The sequence below is a fragment of the Staurois parvus genome, unplaced genomic scaffold, assembly GCF_062004578.1.
Source record: "Staurois parvus isolate SC_StPar_1 unplaced genomic scaffold, SC_StPar_1.0 ptg002292l, whole genome shotgun sequence".
NCBI classification, from domain to species: domain Eukaryota; kingdom Metazoa; phylum Chordata; class Amphibia; order Anura; family Ranidae; genus Staurois; species Staurois parvus.
Window position 1 is genome coordinate 60,401 of NW_028320088.1, and position 19,170 is coordinate 79,570.

At 52.7% G+C, this 19,170-nt stretch overlaps 1 protein-coding gene across 1 annotated transcript in view; it reads right to left on the reverse strand.

The window, feature by feature from the left end:
* Positions 1 to 2,855: 2,855 nt before the first annotated feature.
* The window catches only part of LOC149431327 (atrial natriuretic peptide receptor 1-like), an 88,196-nt gene continuing 71,881 nt past the window's right edge, over positions 2,856 to 19,170 (reverse strand). Inside the window, exons 11-22 of the mRNA XM_089665661.1 lie at positions 17,203 to 17,307; positions 16,248 to 16,319; positions 14,726 to 14,885; positions 13,121 to 13,276; positions 12,835 to 13,003; positions 10,078 to 10,224; positions 8,920 to 9,043; positions 7,217 to 7,285; positions 6,930 to 7,104; positions 4,984 to 5,082; positions 4,303 to 4,394; positions 2,856 to 3,697 (exon numbers count right to left, since the gene is read on the reverse strand). Of these exons, the coding sequence (XP_089521787.1) occupies positions 3,632 to 3,697; positions 4,303 to 4,394; positions 4,984 to 5,082; positions 6,930 to 7,104; positions 7,217 to 7,285; positions 8,920 to 9,043; positions 10,078 to 10,224; positions 12,835 to 13,003; positions 13,121 to 13,276; positions 14,726 to 14,885; positions 16,248 to 16,319; positions 17,203 to 17,307 (1,434 nt within the window). The 3' untranslated portion in view covers positions 2,856 to 3,631. The remainder of the gene's footprint in view (positions 3,698 to 4,302; positions 4,395 to 4,983; positions 5,083 to 6,929; positions 7,105 to 7,216; positions 7,286 to 8,919; positions 9,044 to 10,077; positions 10,225 to 12,834; positions 13,004 to 13,120; positions 13,277 to 14,725; positions 14,886 to 16,247; positions 16,320 to 17,202; positions 17,308 to 19,170) is intronic.

Here is a 19,170-nt window from a genome sequence, read left to right on the forward strand (position 1 = left end):
ATGGAAGGGGGTCATGGTGATGGAAGGAGGTCATGGTGATGGAAGGGGTCAAGGTGATGGAAGGGGGTCATGGTGATGGAAGGAGGTCATGGTGATGGAAGGGGGTCATGGTGATGGAAGGGGTCATGGTGATGGAAGGGGTCATGGTGATGGAAGGGGCCATGACTATAGAAGGAGTTAATGACAATAGAAGGGGTACGGCAGTGAGGAGCACACAGATCCTTCTCTTCTCTCCTCCACAGACAGACATCAGTACGAATTGTCCAATTTCTCGCCTTCTCGCTGACTCGCTCCCCCTTAATGAGCGCCATCAGCTTTAAAGCGACAGGCGCGTCTGCGGAGCGGCCAGAGGTCCTCTGTATGCACGGCGGTCGGCTCTCAGCGGGGAAGCGTCGGCTCTGCGCGGTGAATAGCTCATTGTAATCATGTTAATTACTTTCTCGTCTGAAACCAAAGACTTGAATCTCAAGTAGAAAATGAACTCATTTAATCGTTAGCGGGCCGCCGGGGCTTTATGTTCCCGTACGCCGCCAGCCTGTGTGTGGCTCTCCACAATGGGCCCATTTATATTGTTATCTGCAGACTTGGATCCCTCTACGGATCTTCTCTCTGATCTGATGCCCCCCAATCCATGACCTTTGATGTCCCTCACCATTGGATGTTGTGAATCTTTAAATTACTGACCAGGGGCGGACTGACAACTCATGGGGCCCCCGGGCAATAGGGGATCATGGGGCCCCTGTGTCCTTGCCCAAACGCAAAAAAGCCTATGAAAAAGGTACCAGGGGCATCTCATGGGGCCCCCTACTGACCCTGGGCCCTCAGGCAGTGCCCGAGTTTCCAAATGGTCAGTCCGCCCCTGCTACTGACCGACAGTCTGATGCAGTAAAACGGTATCTATCCAACTCTTCCCTCTACTTGTACGGGAAAGAAGACTGACCCCCCCCATGGGAATCGGTATTCATCTGTTCTAGATGAGTACGAGAAAATCTGTTTTCCTGGTGCCAATATGGTGGCATACACGTGGTGGTATCTGCCATGGATTGATGCCAGGAAAGGAAACCGATGGTAACTATCTGATACAATTTTCCATTTTCCTGACACCAACATGGCGGGATACTACTGTACTGTATGCCACCATGGATTGGTACCAGGAAAAGAAAATGACGGTAAGTCTTTGATACAATTTTCCATTTCCTGTCACCAACATGGCGGCAAACACGTGGTAGTATCTGCCATGGATTGGTACCAGGAAAAGAAAATGACGGTAAGTCTTTGATACAATTTTCCATTGCCTGCCACCAACATGGCGGCAAACACGTGGTAATATTTGCCATGGATTGGTACCAGGAAAAGGAAATTTCGGTAAGTCTTTGATACAATTTTCCATTTCCTGCCACCAACATGGCGGCAAACACGTGGTAGTATCTGCCATGGATTGGTACCAGGAAAAGAAAATGATGGTAAGTCTTTGATACAATTTTCCATTGCCTGCCGCCAACATGGCGGCAAACACGTGGTAGTATCTGCCATGGATTGGTACCAGGAAAAGGAAATTTCGGTAAGTCTTTGATACAATTTTCCATTGCCTGCCGCCAACATGGCGGCAAACACGTGGTAGTATCTGCCATGGATTGGTACCAGGAAAAGGAAATTTCGGTAAGTCTTTGATACAATTTTCCATTGCCTGCCGCCAACATGGCGGCAAACACGTGGTAGTATCTGCCATGGATTGGTACCAGGAAAAGGAAATTTCGGTAAGTCTTTGATACAATTTTCCATTTCCTGCCACCAACATGGCGGCAAACACGTGGTAGTATCTGCCATGGATTGGTACCAGGAAAAGGAAATTTCGGTAAGTCTTTGATACAATTTTCCATTGCCTGCCGCCAACATGGCGGCAAACACGTGGTAGTATCTGCCATGGATTGGTACCAGGAAAAGGAAATTTCGGTAAGTCTTTGATACAATTTTCCATTGCCTGCCGCCAACATGGCGGCAAACACGTGGTAGTATCTGCCATGGATTGGTACCAGGAAAAGGAAATTTCGGTAAGTCTTTGATACAATTTTCCATTTCCTGCCACCAACATGGCGGCAAACACGTGGTAGTATCTGCCATGGATTGGTACCAGGAAAAGGAAATTTCGGTAAGTCTTTGATACAATTTTCCATTTCCTGCCACCAACATGGCGGCAAACACGTGGTAGTATCTGCCATGGATTGGTACCAGGAAAAGAAAATGATGGTAAGTCTTTGATACAATTTTCCATTGCCTGCCACCAACATGGCAGCAAACACGTGGTAGTATCTGCCATGGATTGGTACCAGGAAAAGGAAATTTCGGTAAGTCTTTGATACAATTTTCCATTTCCTGCCACCAACATGGCGGCAAACACGTGGTAATATTTGCCATGGATTGGTACCAGGAAAAGAAAATGATGGTAAGTCTTTGATACAATTTTCCATTTCCTGTCACCAACATGGCGGCAAACACGTGGTAGTATCTGCCATGGATTGGTATCAGGAAAAGGAAATTTCGGTAAGTCTTTGATACAATTTTCCATTTCCTGCCACCAAAATGGCGGCAAACACGTGGTAGTATCTGCCATGGATTGGTATCAGGAAAGGAAAAGATGGTAACTATCTGATACAGTTTTCCATTTTCCTGCCACCAACATGGTGGGACACTACAGTACCGTATGCTGCCATGGACTGGCACCTGGAAAAGAAAATGACGGTAAGTCTTTGACACAATTTTCCACTTTTCTCACCCAACCCTCTTAAAAACCGCACAGCCTCCTCCACCACCGAGCTACAAAAATCCATATGTACCCAAAAATACTATAACTCATCGAGAATTTAGAAATATTTATAGCAGTAAATTCGGAACGTCCACTTCACATTTGTAGCCCATAAAATCTTCGTTGGGCGTCGGAGGCCAAGATTTCCCATCAGAGGTTCTTTCTTCTTGAAGCTCCAGCTTGTGGGGTCCATTGGTCTGCTGGGTTCAGTCACTTTTGAACCCTCACAAAGCTCTAGAACCAAGGAACAGAGATATGAAATAAGTTAGGGTTTAACTAGCTGAAAGGGAAGGGTGGTCTTGATGAAGGCGTCCATGATAGAGAGACCTCAGGTGAGGTAGATGGGATGGCTAGTACCATCCTTGTCAGTTCAGAGGAGAGACTTTGGTGTTGTAGGTCCTTATTTGCTACTTGATTCTTGAAGGACATCACCGATGCATTCTGAGGAACGTACGTCCGTTCTTCAGATGATTCAGCCTTAACCTAGTGTGTTGGACAGGAACTTCTATAGACGCAATGCAGATCTGGTCTTTCAAGTGGGGGAGACCATTTACAATTTGGAGACAGCTCCTTGCCATGGATGTTTGTAGTCCCTCAACTGCTCCATCTTTCATTACGGCATGGTTGCGTGTGCTGGTTCACATGTCTACGTGTGAGGGAGGCCAAGCCTCCTTTGGCTTTGGTCCACGTTTTGGCAGTTTACTCCACCACCTTCCTTAGTGTCAATTGCCACGGTGAGGTGGAGATGTCTGTGAGGTACAAACATGGCCTTGTTGAGGATTGAGAGTACCCCAAGTCACATAATCCCCTGTGAAGGCCAGCAAGGTGTCACCCGTGGGTGCTGCTGCTGCTTCGTTCGCCCAGTAGCCAGTAGGTTCGGACCTTGCCTTTGCCCTGGGAAAGAGATGGAATGAGGTATGAAGAGCACTGACCATTCTATGAAGAATGATGTCAGGGTCCTGTCCACGGCAGAAGTTCTGGAAGATATGGCATTTCTGCCAGTACCCTGCGTGGCCGCAGAAGCACACATTAGCCTCAGTTTGGTGCCAGACGGCCTTTATAAGGAGGCTCATCACTTCCTCAAGTGGCTGGATGATACTATCACGTACCTGGTGATGGAGGCCAATGGAGAGAGGTCTTCCCTTGCGGCTAAGTTCCAGACTCCCCTGAGAGTGGGACAGCGGGAGTCAGGCCCAAAGTGGCACAGGTCGCCTGTAGGAGTGCTAACACAGGCGACCTGTGCCACTTTGGGCCTGACTCCCGCTGTCCCACTCTCAGGGGAGTCTGGAACTTAGCCGCAAGAGAAGCCCTCTCTCCATTGGCCTCCATCACCAGGTACGTGATAGTATCATCCAGCCACTTGAGGAAGGCCAAACTGAGGCTAATGTGTGCTTCTGCGGCCATGCAGGGTACTGGCAGAAATGCCAGATCTTCCAGAACTTCTGCCGTGGACAGGACCCTGACAAATGAGTAGAACTTATCTAGAACATGCCCATTACCTTCATCTCTACGTCACCTCTCAGTTCCAGCTCAAAGCAGCTGAACTCTTCTAAGACATTCCGTGTGTCTGTGGAAACGTGGATCTTTAGTGCTACAAAACACAAAAATATCAACCACATGAAAGGCAGAAGGATGGAAGGTTCATGGTTAGAACTGGTCACACGTGCTGATGGACCATTTTAATGACCATCTTATCAATGAAAGCAGTGGTGGCCAGATATGGCCCTTTGCTTGCCTTTATCTGGCCCTTGGGGCACTATTCCAACAACTGACGGGACACCATTCCTCCCACTGACACCCTCGGTGGCACTCAACTTCCCATTGATACCAACCATGGGGCCTTCTTCCTTGTTTAAAACCAACGATGAGGCATTGTCTACACCCACTGGCCACAGTCTGGAACTTCTTGAAGCCAAAGGACAGTTAACTGGCCATGTGTTTAGAAAGTTTGGAGACCCCTGAACCAAAGCAATGGGGGCATCTGGTGCTTTATGCTCATTTCAAGTGGACATTTCAATAACCTCTAACCCAGAGCCCAGCGCTCTATCTATGGAGGACACAACTGAAGAAATCCTACCTTCTAGGACCCTAAAGAAACATCTACTGCTCCTCCAAGAGAAGACAAGACCGGTCATTACAGTTGTTGTCTTCACATACCTCATCCAGACAGGCAATCTCACCTTCGCCATTGGACTCCATGCGTGATGCCGTGTTCACCGTATCTCCGAAGAGGCAGTATCGAGGCATCTTAAGGCCCACAACTCCGGCACAGACGGGACCTACACAGACACAAGCTCTTAGTTGTAGGACAAGCAGGACTGCCTAGGATTATTGTACGGGATTATATCATGGACCCTCATAGTAGCTTTACCAGCTAAGGAGTACACCTGCCCCTCCCCCCACTTCCTCCATGATCTGGGAACCCCTTTGCTAACCTGCGTGCATTGCAGGAGTGGAATCCAAGACACACCCATTGCACCCCCTGTGTATGATGTATAGTAAGCCTCATCAAAGTGAAGTTCCTCTCAGCCACCATGAGACTGACTGGTGATGCGTGGAGAGAGGAAGTCACACAGCACAGGTCCAGGTAGCAGATCCACCCACTGCGCAGTGTGTCTCCAGTGTCCCCTGCACTCCTGTGTCTCCAGTGTCCCCTGCACTCCTGTGTCTCCAGTGTCCCCTGCAATCCAGTGTCCCCTGCACTCCTGTGTCTCCAGCGTCCCCTGCACTCCAGTGTCCCCTGCACTCCTGCACTCCAGTGTCCCCTGCACTCCTGCACTCCTGTGTCCCCTGCACTCCTGTGTCTCCAGTGTCCCCTGCACTCCTGCACTCCTGTGTCTCCTGCACTTCTGTGTCTCCAGCGTCCCCTGCACTCCAGTGTCCCCTGCACTCCTGCACTCCAGTGTCCCCTGCACTCCTGTGTCTCCAGTGTCCCCTGCACCCCTGCACTCCTGTGTCTCCAGTGTCCCCAGCACTCCTGTGTCTCCAGTGTCCCCTGCACTCCTGTGTCTCCAGTGTCCCCTGCACTCCTGCACTCCAGTATCCCCAGCACTCCTGTGTCTCCAGTGTCCCCAGCACTCCTGTGTCTCCAGTGTCTCCTGCACTCCAGTGTCTCCTGCACTCCAGTGTCTCCTGCACTCCTGTGTCTCCAGCACTCCTGTGTCTCATGCACTCCTGTGTGTCCAGTGTCCCCTGCACTCCAGTGTCCCCTGCACTCCTGTGTCTCCTGCACTCCTGTGTCTCCTGCACTCCTGCGTCTCCTGTGTCCCCTGCACTCCTGTGTCCCCTGCACTCCTGTGTCTCCTGCACTCCTGTGTCTCCAGCGTCCCCTGCACTCCTGTGTCTCCTGCACTCCTGCGTCTCCAGCGTCCCCTGCACTCCTGTGTCTCCAACGTCCCCTGCACTCCTGTGTCTCCAGTGTCCCCTGCACTCCTGTGTCTCCTGCACTCCTGTGTCTCCTGCACTCCTGTGTCTCCAGCGTCCCCTGCACTCCTGTGTCTCCTGCACTCCTGTGTCTCCTGCACTCCTGTGTCTCCACCGTCCCCTGCACTCCTGTGTCTCCTGCACTCCTGTGTCGCCGGCATCCCCTGCACTCCTGTGTCTCCTGTGTCTCCAGCGTCCCCTGCACTCCTGTGTCTCCTGCACTCCTGTGTCTCCAGCGTCCCCTGCACTCCTGTGTCTCCAGCGTCCCCTGCACTCCTGTGTCTCCAACGTCCCCTGCACTCCTGTGTCTCCAGCACTCCTCTTTCTCCAGTGTCTCCTGCACTTCTGTGTCCCCTGCACTCCTGTGTCTCCTGCACTTCTGTGTCCCCTGCACTCCTGTGTCTCTAACGTCCCCTGCACTCCTGTGTCCCCTGCACTCCTGTGTCTCCAGCACTCCTGTGTCTCCAGCACTCCCTTTGTGCCACTGTGACACCGGCCTCTTCATGTGGTCTCAGGGACGCCCCTCCCAGTGGATCTGGCCCCCAGTCTGACACCCAGAAGCACAGCTAGTCCTGCGGACCGTCGGTGTCCATGGCTGTAGATCCACAGACGTGGCGCCGGTTCCCGGAGTCGGTCCATGCCTGCCTCCAGCTGTGGGTGGGACCTTAGGCAGGTGATAGACCTGGCCCCGCCCCCTCCTCACCTGTATGAATTCCTATCCGAAGCCGCAGCTGCTGCGCGGGTCGATGTCGGATTTTAAACGTCTTGACAGCGTCCAGCAAGGCCAGAGACATCCGCGCGATCTCCCGGGTGTGGAGCTTCCCATTGCGGACCGGCAGCCCGGAGACCACCATGTAGGCGTCGCCGATCGTCTCCACCTGACAATTGTGATCATCCCAGAGAAAAGGACGATTTATTATTACATTGGGAGAAGGAAAGAGCTGAGAGTTCAGCATGGCGAGGGAGACCTCCGCCCACCGCGCTCCTCACCTTGTACACGTCAAAGTTGTCAATGATGGCGTCAAAGCAAGTGTAGAGATCGTTCAGGAGCGTGACCACCTGAAAGAGGAACCGTGAGACCGAAGAACAAGGCGCCGGGCGGGGAGAGGAGGACAGGAGGACAGGAGGAGAGGAGGACAGGAGGAGAGGAGGAGGACAGGAGGAGAGGAGGACAGGAGGAGAGGAGGAGGACAGGACGACAGGAGGAGAAGAGGACAGGAGGAGAGGAGGACAGGAGGAGGACAGGAGGAGGAGAGGACGACAGGAGGAGAGGACGACAGGAGGAGAGGAGGAGAGGATGACAGGAGGAGAGGAGAACAGGAGGAGAGGAGGACAGGAGGAGAGGAGGACAGGACGACAGGAGGAGAGGACGACAGGAGGAGAGGAGGACAGGACGACAGGAGGAGAGGACGACAGGAGGAGAGGAGGAGAGGACGACAGGAGGAGAGGATGACAGGAGGACAGGAGGAGAGGAGAACAGGAGGAGAGGATGACAGGAGGAGAGGAGGACAGGAGGAGAGGAGGACAGGAGGAGGACAGGACGACAGGAGGAGAGGACGACAGGAGGAGAAGACGACAGGAGGAGAGGAGGACAGGAGGAGAGGAGGAGGACAGGACGACAGGAGGAGAGGACGACAGGAGGAGAGGACGACAGGAGGAGAGGAGGAGAGGACGACAGGAGGAGAGGACGACAGGAGGAGAGGAGGAGAGGACGACAGGAGGAGAGGATGACAGGAGGACAGGAGGAGAGGATGACAGGAGGAGAGGAGGACAGGAGGAGAGGAGGACAGGAAGACAGGAGGAGAGGAGGACAGGAGGAGAGGATGACAGGAGGAGAGGAGGACAGGAGGAAAGGAGGAGGACAGGACGACAGGAGGAGAGGACGACAGGAGGAGAGGATGACAGGAGGACAGGACGACAGGAGGAGAGGAGGACAGGAGGAGAGGATGACAGGAGGAGAAGAGGACAGGAGGAGAGGAGGACAGGAGAGGATGACAGGAGGAGAGGAGGAGAGGACGACAGGAGAAGAGGAGGAGAGGAGGAGGACAGGAGGAGAGGATGACAGGAGGAGAGGAGGACAGGAGGAGAGGAGGACAGGAGGAAAGGAGAAGGACAGGACGACAGGAGGAGAGGACAACAGGAGGAGAGGATGACAGGAGGACAGGACGACAGGAGGAGAGGAGGACAGGAGGAGAGGATGACAGGAGGAGAGGAGGACAGGAGGAGAGGAGGACAGGAGAGGATGACAGGAGGAGAGGAGGAGAGGATGACAGGAGGACAGGAGGAGAAGATGACAGGAGGAGAGGAGGAGAAGAGGACAGGAGGAGAGGACGACAGGAGGAGAGGACGACAGGAGGAGAGGAGGAGAGGATGACAGGACAGGAGGAGAGGATGACACGAGGAGAGGAGGACAGGAGGAGAGGAGGACCCTGAGTGCAGGAGGAGAGGAGGACAGGAGGAGAGGAGGACCCTGAGTGCAGGAGGAGAGGAGGACAGGAGGAGAGAAGGACACATGGGGGCAGGAGGACAGGAGGAGAGAAGGACACATGGTGGCAGGAGGACAGGAGGAGAGGAGGACACATTGGGGCAGGAGGAGAGGAGGACAGGTGGAGAGAAGGACACATGGGGGCAGGAAGACAGGAGGAGAGGAGGACACATGGGGGCAGGAGGACTAAAGAGTCACTCCGCAGTACCTGCATTGGCGTGCTTTCAGCCGAGAGCGCCGTGAACCCCACAATGTCGCTGAAGTAGATGGTGACGCTATCAAAGGCCTCGGCCTGCACTGTCTCCCCTCTCTTCAGCTGCTCGGCCACAGAACTGCAAGGGGGAAAAGAGGCAGCATGACCACTCGTGACTCTCCTCTCCTGAAATACTCTGCACTGCTGGAGGACTCCACTCCTTCCTCTATAACTCTCCTGAAATACTCTGCACTGCTGGAGGACTCCACTCCTTCCTCTATAACTCTCCTCTCCTGAAATACTCTGCACTGCTGGAGGACTCCGCTCCTTCCTCTATAACTCCTCTCCTGAAATACTCTGCTCTGCTGGAGGACTCCGCCCCTTCCTCTATAACTCTCCTCTCCTGAAATACTCTGCACTGCTGGAGGACTCCGCTCCTTCCTCTATAACTCCTCTCCTGAAATACTCTGCTCTGCTGGAGGACTCCACTCCTTCCTCTATAACTCTCCTCTCCTGAAATACTCTGCACTGCTGGAGGACTCCGCTCCTTCCTCTATAACTCCTCTCCTGAAATACTCTGCTCTGCTGGAGGACTCCGCCCCTTCCTCTATAACTCTCCTCTCCTGAAATACTCTGCACTGCTGGAGGACTCCGCTCCTTCCTCTCCTCTCCTGAAATACTCTGCACTGCTGGAGGACTCCGCCCCTTCCTCTATAACTCTCCTCTCCTGAAATACTCTGCACTACTGGAGGACTCCGCCCCTTCCTCTCCTCTCCTGAAATACTCTGCACTGCTGGAGGACTCCGCTCCTTCCTCTATAACTCTCCTCTCCTGAAATACTCTGCACTGCTGGAGGACTCCGCCCCTTCCTCTATAACTCTCCTCTCCTGAAATACTCTGCACTACTGGAGGACTCCGCCCCTTCCTCTCCTCTCCTGAAATACTCTGCACTGCTGGAGGACTCCGCTCCTTCCTCTCCTCTCCTGAAATACTCTGCACTGCTGGAGGACTCCGCTCCTTCCTCTATAACTCTCCTCTCCTGAAATACTCTGCACTGCTGGAGGACTCCGCTCCTTCCTCTATAACTCTCCTCTCCTGAAATACTCTGCTCTGCCGGAGGTGCAGCAGACAAGAAGAAGCAACGTTTGGGCAGCCCTCTGTCCTCATACTCACTGAGGAAGTATCTGGTAGAGAAGAGCCTCAGCCTTGCGTTTCTCCTCCAGGTAGGCCTGGGTCCGGTCCTCCACCAGCTCCTCCAGGTTGTTGGCGTACTGCTCCATGCGGGACAGCAGATTGTCCAAGATGTTGGTGCTGTTCTCCCTGCGGACCACGAACACAACAATACTCAGAGGACCACCAACACACGGAACTCCTCTGATGTTCCTGGAAGCGGGGACTGGAAGTCCACAGATGCTCCAACAACGTCTCTTTACAGCAGGTCCAATCTAAACACTCAACAGAAGGGACCTTGAGGAGGCTGGACTACAGAAGACCAACCGAGAAGACCAACGGAGGTCCTCCTTGCAGGCTGAGAACAAGGAAGGGAGGCTACAGGGAGCACCAAAACACCGGAACTGGACGATATTGGAAAAGCGTGGCCTGCTCTGACCAATCGCAACTTCTGTTGCAACCTACAGATGGAGAGCGAGATTTTGGGGTACAAGGCACAATTCTATGAACTTTTAACAAACGGTGCTAGTGGTCCATACTGGTGAGGAACAAGTCCCAACCTATGGAACCTCGAAGAAGATGGACTACAGAAGACCAGCCAGGGTTCCTTCTGCCAGCTAAGAGCAAGAAAACGAGGCTACAGGGAGCACCGGATCACCAGAACCTGACATTGTCCCGTCTAACCAATCTCCATTGTTGCTGCAACATGAAGAGTCAAAATTTGGTGTAGATGGTCCACACTGGTGGGGAATGTTACTTGACCTCTTGTATGGTGTCAGCGGTCCAATCTGGTGGGGAAATGCTTGGCCTCCTGCATGGTGTCAGTGGTCCAGTCTGGTGGCCTCCTGCATGGTGTCAGTGGTCCAGTCTGGTGGGGAATGTTACTTGGCCTCCTGTATGGTGTCAGTGGTCCAGTCTGGTGGGGAATGTTACTTGGCCTCCTGTATGGTGTCAGTGGTCCAGTCTGGTGGCCTCCTGCATGGTGTCAGTGGTCCAGTCTGGTGGGGAAATACTTGGCCTCCTGCATGGTGTCAGTGGTCCAGTCTGGTGGGGAATGTTACTTGGCCTCCTGTATGGTGTCAGTGGTCCAGTCTGGTGGCCTCCTGCATGGTGTCAGTCGTCCAGTCTGGTGGGGAAATACTTGGCCTCCTGCATGGTGTCAGTGGTCCAGTCTGGTGGGGAATGTTACTTGGCCTCCTGTATGGTGTCAGTGGTCCAGTCTGGTGGGGAAATACGTGGCCTCCTGTATTGTGTCAATCTTACTTTGGTCTTCTGTATAACACTAGTGGTCTAGACTGGTGGGAAATGTTCTTGGCCTCCTGTATGGTGTCAATGGTTCAGACTGGTGAGGAATTTTACTTGGCCTATTGTTTGGTGTCAGTGGACCAGTCTGGTAGGGAAAGTTACTTGACCTTTTTGTGGTGTCAGTGGTCCACACTGGAGGGGAATGCTACTTGGCCTCCTGTATGGTATCAGTGGACCAGACTGGTAGGGAAAATTACTTGACCTTTTTTGTGGTGTCAGTGGTGCACACTGTGGGGAAGGTTACTTGACCTCTTGTATGGTGTCAGTGGCCCAGTCTGGTGGGGAAATACTTGGCCTCCTGTATGGTGTCAGTGGTCCAGTCTGGTGGGGAAATACCTGGCCTCCTGTATGGTGTCAGTGGTCCAGTCTGGTGGGGAAATACTTGGCCTCCTGTACGGTGTCAGTGGTCCAGTCTGGTGGGGAAATGCTTGGCCTCCTGTATGGTGTCAGTGGCCCAGTCTGGTGGGGAAATACTTGGCCTCCTGTATGGTGTCAGTGGTCCAGTCTGGTGGGGAAATACTTGGCCTCCTGTATGGTGTCAGTGGTCCAGTCTGGTGGGGAAATACTTGGCCTCCTGTACGGTGTCAGTGGTCCAGTCTGGTGGGGAAATGCTTGGCCTCCTGTATGGTGTCAGTGGTCTAGTCTGGTGGGGAAATGCTTGGACTCCTGCATTGTGTCAATCTTACTTTGGTCTTCTGTATAATGTCAGTGGTCCACACTGTGGGGAATATTATTTGGCATCTTGTATGGTGTCAGTGGTCCACACTGTGGGGAATGTTACTTGGCCTTCTGTATGGTGTCAGTGGTCCACACTGGTGGGGAATGTTACTTGGCCTTCTGTATGGTGTCAGTGGTCCACACTGGTGGGGAATGTTACTTGGCCTCCTGTATGGTGTCAGTGGTCCAGTCTGGTGGGGAAATACTTGGCCTCCTGTATGGTGTCAGTGGTCCAGTCTGGTGGGGAAATACTTGGCCTCCTGTATGGTGTCAGTGGTCCAGTCCGGTCGGGAAATGCTTGGCCTCCTGTATGGTGTCAGTGGTCCACACTGGTGGGGAATGTTACTTGGCCTCCTGTATGGTGTCAATAGTGCAGATTTTTCGGGAATATTACCTGCCCCCCCCCCCCCCTTTATGGTGTCAGTAGTCCAGACTGGTGGAGAATGTATCTTGAACTCCTGTACCATGTCCATGATCCAGATTGGTGGGGAAATCTACTTGGTCTCATGTATGGTGTCAGAGGACCAGACTGGTGGGGAATGTTTCTTGGCACACATTAGGTCCCTCAATACTAACTAAAACAACATCTAAATAATGCTGCATACGTAAATGCTGGCCATGACCCCTCTATGGATATCTCCCCCCCCCCCCCCCCCCGGCCCCATTTAGTAGGGTTCTTCAGAGATGAAAATAGGAGGAAGTTGAACCCAGAGGCGTTCTCAGCATGCAGATCCTCACCTGTTGAACTTTCGTAGCAGAAGTTTAATCTGGTTGAAGTCCGGCCTGTCTAGAGGGTCCTCTGCCCAGCACCTCTGCATGAGCACCCCCAGTTCCTGGATATGGCAGTACAGGTTGGTGGACGGTCGGAAGTACGGCTTTTCCTGGCTCTTCACGCGTTCTATTATTTCTGAAAGGAAAACAAAGAAGAGTTTGGGAAATGAGAGGAACCACAGGAGAGAAAACGAGAGGAAGAAGGAATCTACTGAAGCCTGCGTGGGGTCAGCACACTGGTCAGGAGACCCACCTTTGGGGCTGTAGTCACCGCTGTCCATGTAGAAGACCCCGTTTCGGAGAGCGATCTCCTGAAGGATGATTCCAAAGCTGTAGACGTCTCCTTTTTGGGTCCCCTGAGGATTGGGGGATTCCATACGGAGGAGCTCCGGAGCCGTCCACAGCCGCTCTACAACAACAATGGATGAGGAAACACCTCGGAATGGCACGGCCAGCAGAAAGCGAGAAGACTTCGATATCAGAACAACATCCCTTTCCCTTCCCTTTGAAGCTCCACTTGGACCCAATTTTTCACATAGCTGAATACAAATCTGAAATTCACCCGTGGAGGAACACCTGCCAGGATAATCGGGAATTCTGCTTCTCTAGGCCTTCTACTAGGACAACCTTTCTCAACATTTTTAGCATGGTGGAACCATTGAAACACCTTTGTGGTCTCCAGGAACCCCTACTAGATCTATAGAACATGGCACATCGTGGTCAAAAGGAGGAATGCTCCATACACCTAGGTTTAGTAGGAAGAACCCCACCTTACAGATCACTGAAAAGGTCACTGATGTCATCAGGTACCCATGTAAGAGGCAGAAGTTGCTCATTGCTCACGGAACCCCAAGCAACGTCTGGAGGAACCCCAAACTTCCACGGAACCCTGGTTAAGAAAGGCCATACTAGGAGGTCAGTAGAAGGACACACTTTGGATAGTGAAAGTATGCCAGATATCTGAGTCAGGACCTAGGGTCAGGGGTCAGCTTGATGACAACCACCACGGTCACCCTGAGGTTCATACATTTGGGTAGCAGTGGTACAAGGAGGGTCGTCCTTTAGCTGCCTCCAGTCAGATGTCCCCCTACATGTCGCCCAATGATCTCCTGAGTGGAGATCCTCCAGCTTACTGGCAAAAAAAGCGTGAGAATCCTCGGAGTCCACCACCCCACGGAAGCTGGCCAGGCCGTAGTCGGTGATCTTCAGAACGAAGCGGCTGTCCATCATGCAGTAGTAGGACTTGAGGTTCCTGTGGGACCCGATTTTTCACATAGCCGAATACAAATCTTAAATTCACCCATGGAGGAACACCTGCCAGGATAATCGGGAATTCTGCTTCTCTAGGCCTTCTACTAGGACAACCTTAGCATGGAGGAACCCTTGAAACACCTTTGTGGTCTCCAGGAACCCCTAATAGATCTACAGCACATGGTACATCGTGGTCAATAGGAGGAATGCTCCATACACCTAGGTTTAGTAGGAAGAACCCCACCTTACAGATCACTAAAAAGGTCACTGATGTCATCAGGTACCCATGTAAGAGGCAGAAATTGCTCACGGAATCCCCAGCAACGTCTGGAGGAACCCCAAACTTCCACGGAACCCTAGTTGGGAAAGGCCATACTAGGAGGTCAATAGAAGGACACACTTTGGATAGTGAAAGTATGCCAGATATCTGAGTGAGGACCTAGGGTCAGGGGTCAGCTTGATGACAACCACCCGTACTATCGGTCACCTTGAGGTTCATACATTTGGGTAACAGTGGCACAAGGAGGGTCGTCCTTTAGCTGCCTCCAGTCAGATGTCCCCCTACATGTCGCCCAATGATCTCCTGAGTGGAGATCCTCCATCTTACTGGCAAAAAAAGCGTGAGAATCCTCGGAGTCCACCACCCCACGGAAGCTGGCCAGGCCGTAGTCGGTGATCTTCAGGACGAAGCGGCTGTCCACCACGCAGTTGCAGGACTTGAGGTTCCCGTGGGACCCGATGACGCTGTTGTGCAGGAAGAGCATTCCCTGGAGGAGAAAGAGACGGACAACCCAACGGGGCAGAATCAGGACCATGAAAATAGCACTTTGATTACTTTCCTTTCCAGCGAGGTTCTATAGCCCCATGTGTCAGACAAAGCTCCGCCTCTTTTCCTGGCTGGAGGACGCCCAGCGTCATCTAACTCTAGCCTGACTGTCCCTGGCCCCACCCCTTTCATTCATTGGATTTCAGTTCTTCCAGTCACTGCAGCTCAGCATCACATTTGACACCATACAAGAGGCCACTGACACCATACAGGAGGCCAAGTAACATTCACCACAGTGTGGGCCACTGACACCATACAGGAGGCCAAGTAACATTCACCACAGTGTGGACCACTGACACCATACAGGAGGCCAAGTATTTCCCCACCAGACTGGACCACTGACACCATACAGGAGGCCAAGTATTTCCCCACCAGACTGGACCACTGACACCATACAGGAGGCCAAGAACATTTCCCACCAGCCTAGACCACTAACATTATACAGAAGACCAAGTAAGATTGACACCATACAGGAGGCCAAGTATTTCCCCACCAGGCTGGATCACTGACACCATACAGGAGGCCAAGTATTTCCCCACCAGACTGGACCACTGACACCATACAGGAGGCCAAGTATTTCCCCACCAGACTGGATCACTGACACCATACAGGAGGCCAAGTATTTCCCCACCAGATTGGACCACTGACACCATACAGGAGGCCAAGTATTTCCCCACCAGACTGGACCACTGACACCATACAAGAGGCCAAGTATTTCCCCACCAATCTGGACCACCAACATCAAATTTGCATGGGTGTCACCTATGCCAATACAGCCTGCTCACTCCCCCAGACTGACACCCAGCCTGTAAGGCATTTTGCTAGTTGCATGACTCCTCCCACTAATTGCATCAGGACTGAGGGGAGCGTGAGGCGGGGTGCTGGGATGTTTTCAGGAAGTTACTTACAGCACCCTGCTGGCCCCTCCCACCAGCCATGATCTGCCTGCCTTGCAGAGAGAAGCACAGAGACCCAGTGATGTCTATAATGAGGTGTGTAATGAATATGGAAAGGTTCAAATTAAAAAATGTCCTTATCTTGTTGATGAGGGGGGGAGGGAAGGAGGGGGAGAGGGAAGGAGGGGGAAGGGGGGACGGGAAGGGGGGGGGGGTAAATATAAGCAGATGAAAGTTCAGCTGTAATGGGTTGGTAATAGTCGAACGTTCATTAGGTGATGATGGATGCTGATTACATCGATTATTGCCAATTACAGTGCAGCCTGATTGGTGACGTGCTCGGCATTCTGAGGACAGAGATCAGCGGCCCCCGCCCCCCGCCCCTTCCCCCCCCACCCCCCGCTTACCTTCACAATGTCATTTATCAACGAATATCGGAACATCCAATCCAGAGTAATACTCTCATTCTCCAGAATATCCTGCAGAGAGGAGATAGACAATTATGGAGCGATGCTCTGCAGATCTCTAGAGGGGTCAGTGATGAGATAATCTGCAGAATATATCCATATGGATCCCTGAGGAGGGGGATGGGATGGAGCGATGTTCTGCAGATCCCTAGAAGGATCAGCGATGGAATAATCTGCAGAATATATCCATATGGATCCCTGAGGAGGGGGATGGGATGGAGCGATGTTCTGCAGATCCCTAGAAGGATCAGTGATGGGATAATCTGCAGAATATATCTATATGTATTGTGCCCCCGATGACGTCATGTGTGACGAAACGCGTAGGATGGAGCCAGAATAGACGTCATGTTCTACAGATCTCTAGAAGGATCAATGATGGAATAATCTGCAGAATACATCAATATGGATCTGTCAGGAGGGGGAGGGGATGGAGCGATGTTTTGCAGATCTCTAGAGGGGTCAGTGATGGAATAATCTGCAGAATATATCAATATGGATCTGTCAGGAGGGGGAGGGGATGGAGCGATGTTCTGTAGATCTCTAGAGGGATCAGTGGTGGAATAATCTGCAGCATATATCAATATGGATTCCTGAAGAGGGGGATGGGATGGAGCGATGTTCTGCAGATCCCTAGAAGGATCAGTGATGGGATAATCTGCAGAATATATCAATATGGATCTGTCAGGAGGGGGAGGGGAGGGAGCGATGCTCTGCAGAGCTCTAGAAGGATCAGTGATGGGATCATCTGCAGAATATATCTATATGTATTGTGTCCCTGATGACGTCATGTGTGACGAAACGCGTAGGGTGGAGCCATATTATATCAATATGGAGATGTCAGGAGGGGGAGGGGAGGGAGCGATGCTCTGCACATCTTCTATGGTGGAGTACTCACCTGCAGGCTCCCCCGGGGGCAGTACTCGGTCAGTATACAGATATTGGGGGGGTCTATACACGAGCCGACAAATCGGGTCAAATGTTCGTTCTGTACGTCTCTCATCTGCAATGGGAAAGGAGATGATTATTGGGAAGATCGATACATTGTATAACGAATATCCCCCCCCCCGACACCTCCTCCATGTTAAGGGGACCCCGCAGAACATGGACACAGCAGCGGCCCCTAGTGACTTGTTTTTTTGGGGGTGAGGTCTCAGAATTCTCATGTGATCCCCGACAACCGGCCATTGCCGAGCGATCTCCAGTGGAAAGCACTGCCAATTATTCCCAATGACCGGCTGACCAGGAAAGGGTTAAAGCTGAAGTTTCATCTTTCCCCTCCCCTCTCATTAACATAATAATGACATTCCTAAACATAATCTTTCCATTGCATATCTTATTTTATACCTGATGATGTCATCACTGGGTCTCTGTGCCTCTCTATACAATACAGTCAGATCATGGCTGGTGTGAGGGACCAGCAGTGTTTCCTGAATACTTTCCCTACCTAAGTCCTCCTACACCTCTTCCCTCTATCCCCGGCCCTGAGTGTAGCCCTCGTACCCCTCTCCCCCCCTACCCCGGCCCTGAGTGTAGCCCCCTTACCCCACTCTGCCTCCAGATAGAGCTCCGCCCCATTTCCTGGCTGGAAGACATCCAGCATTATCTAGACCTTTCCTCTCCAGCCTGACTGTCCTTGGCCCCACCCCTTTCCTCCCCAGCCTGACTGTCCTTGGCCCCACCCCTTTCTTCCCCAGCTTGATTGTCCTTGGCCCCACCCCTTTCCTCCCCAGTGTGACTGTCCTTGGCCCCACCCCTTTCTTCCCCAGCCTGACTGTCCTTAACCCCAACCCTTTCCTCCCCAGCCTGACTGTCCTTGGTCCCAGGGACCCTGAAGTAAGGGGGGATTGTGATGTAAGGGGGGGACCCTGAAGTAAGGGGGGATTGTGATATAAGGGGGGACCCTGAAGTAAGGGGGGATTGTGATGTAAGGGGGGGACCCTGAAGTAAGGGGGGATTGTGATGTAAGGGGGGGACCCTGAAGTAAGGGGGGATTGTGATGTAAGGGGGGGACACTGAAGTGAGGGGGGATTGTGATGTAAGGGGGGGACCCTGAAGTAAGGGGGGATTGTGATGTAAGGGGGGGACCCTGAAGTGAGGGGGGATTGTGATGTAAGGGGGGGACCCTGAAGTGAGGGGGGATTGTGATGTAAGGGGGGGACCCTGAAGTGAGGGGGGATTGTGATGTAAGGGGGGGGACCCTGAAGTAAGGGGGGATTGTGATGTAAGGGGGGACCCTGAAGTGAGGGGGGATTGTGATGTAAGGGGGGGACCCTGAAGTAAGGGGGGATTGTGATGTAAGGGGGGGACCCTGAAGTAAGGGGGGATTGTGATGTAAGGGGGGGGACCCTGAAGTGAGGGGGGATTGTGATGTAAGGGGGGGGACCCTGAAGTAAGGGGGGATTGTGATGTAAGGGGGGACCCTGAAGTGAGGGGGGATTGTGATGTAAGGGGGGGACCCTGAAGTAAGGGGGGATTGTGATGTAAGGGGGGGACCCTGAAGTAAGGGGGGATTGTGATGTAAGGGGGGGGACCCTGAAGTGAGGGGGGATTGTGATGTAAGGGGGGGGACCCTGAAGTGAGGGGGGATTGTGATGTAAGGGGGGGACCCTGAAGTGAGGGGGGATTGTGATGTAAGGGGGGGACCCTGAAGTGAGGGGGGATTGTGATGTAAGGGGGGGGGACCCTGAAGTAAGGGGGGATTGTGATGTAAGGGGGGACCCTGAAGTGAGGGGGGATTGTGATGTAAGGGGGGGACCCTGAAGTAAGGGGGGATTGTGATATAAGGGGGGGGGACCCTGAAGTGAGGGGGGATTGTGATGTAAGGGGGGGACCCTGAAGTGAGGGGGGATTGTGATATAAGGGG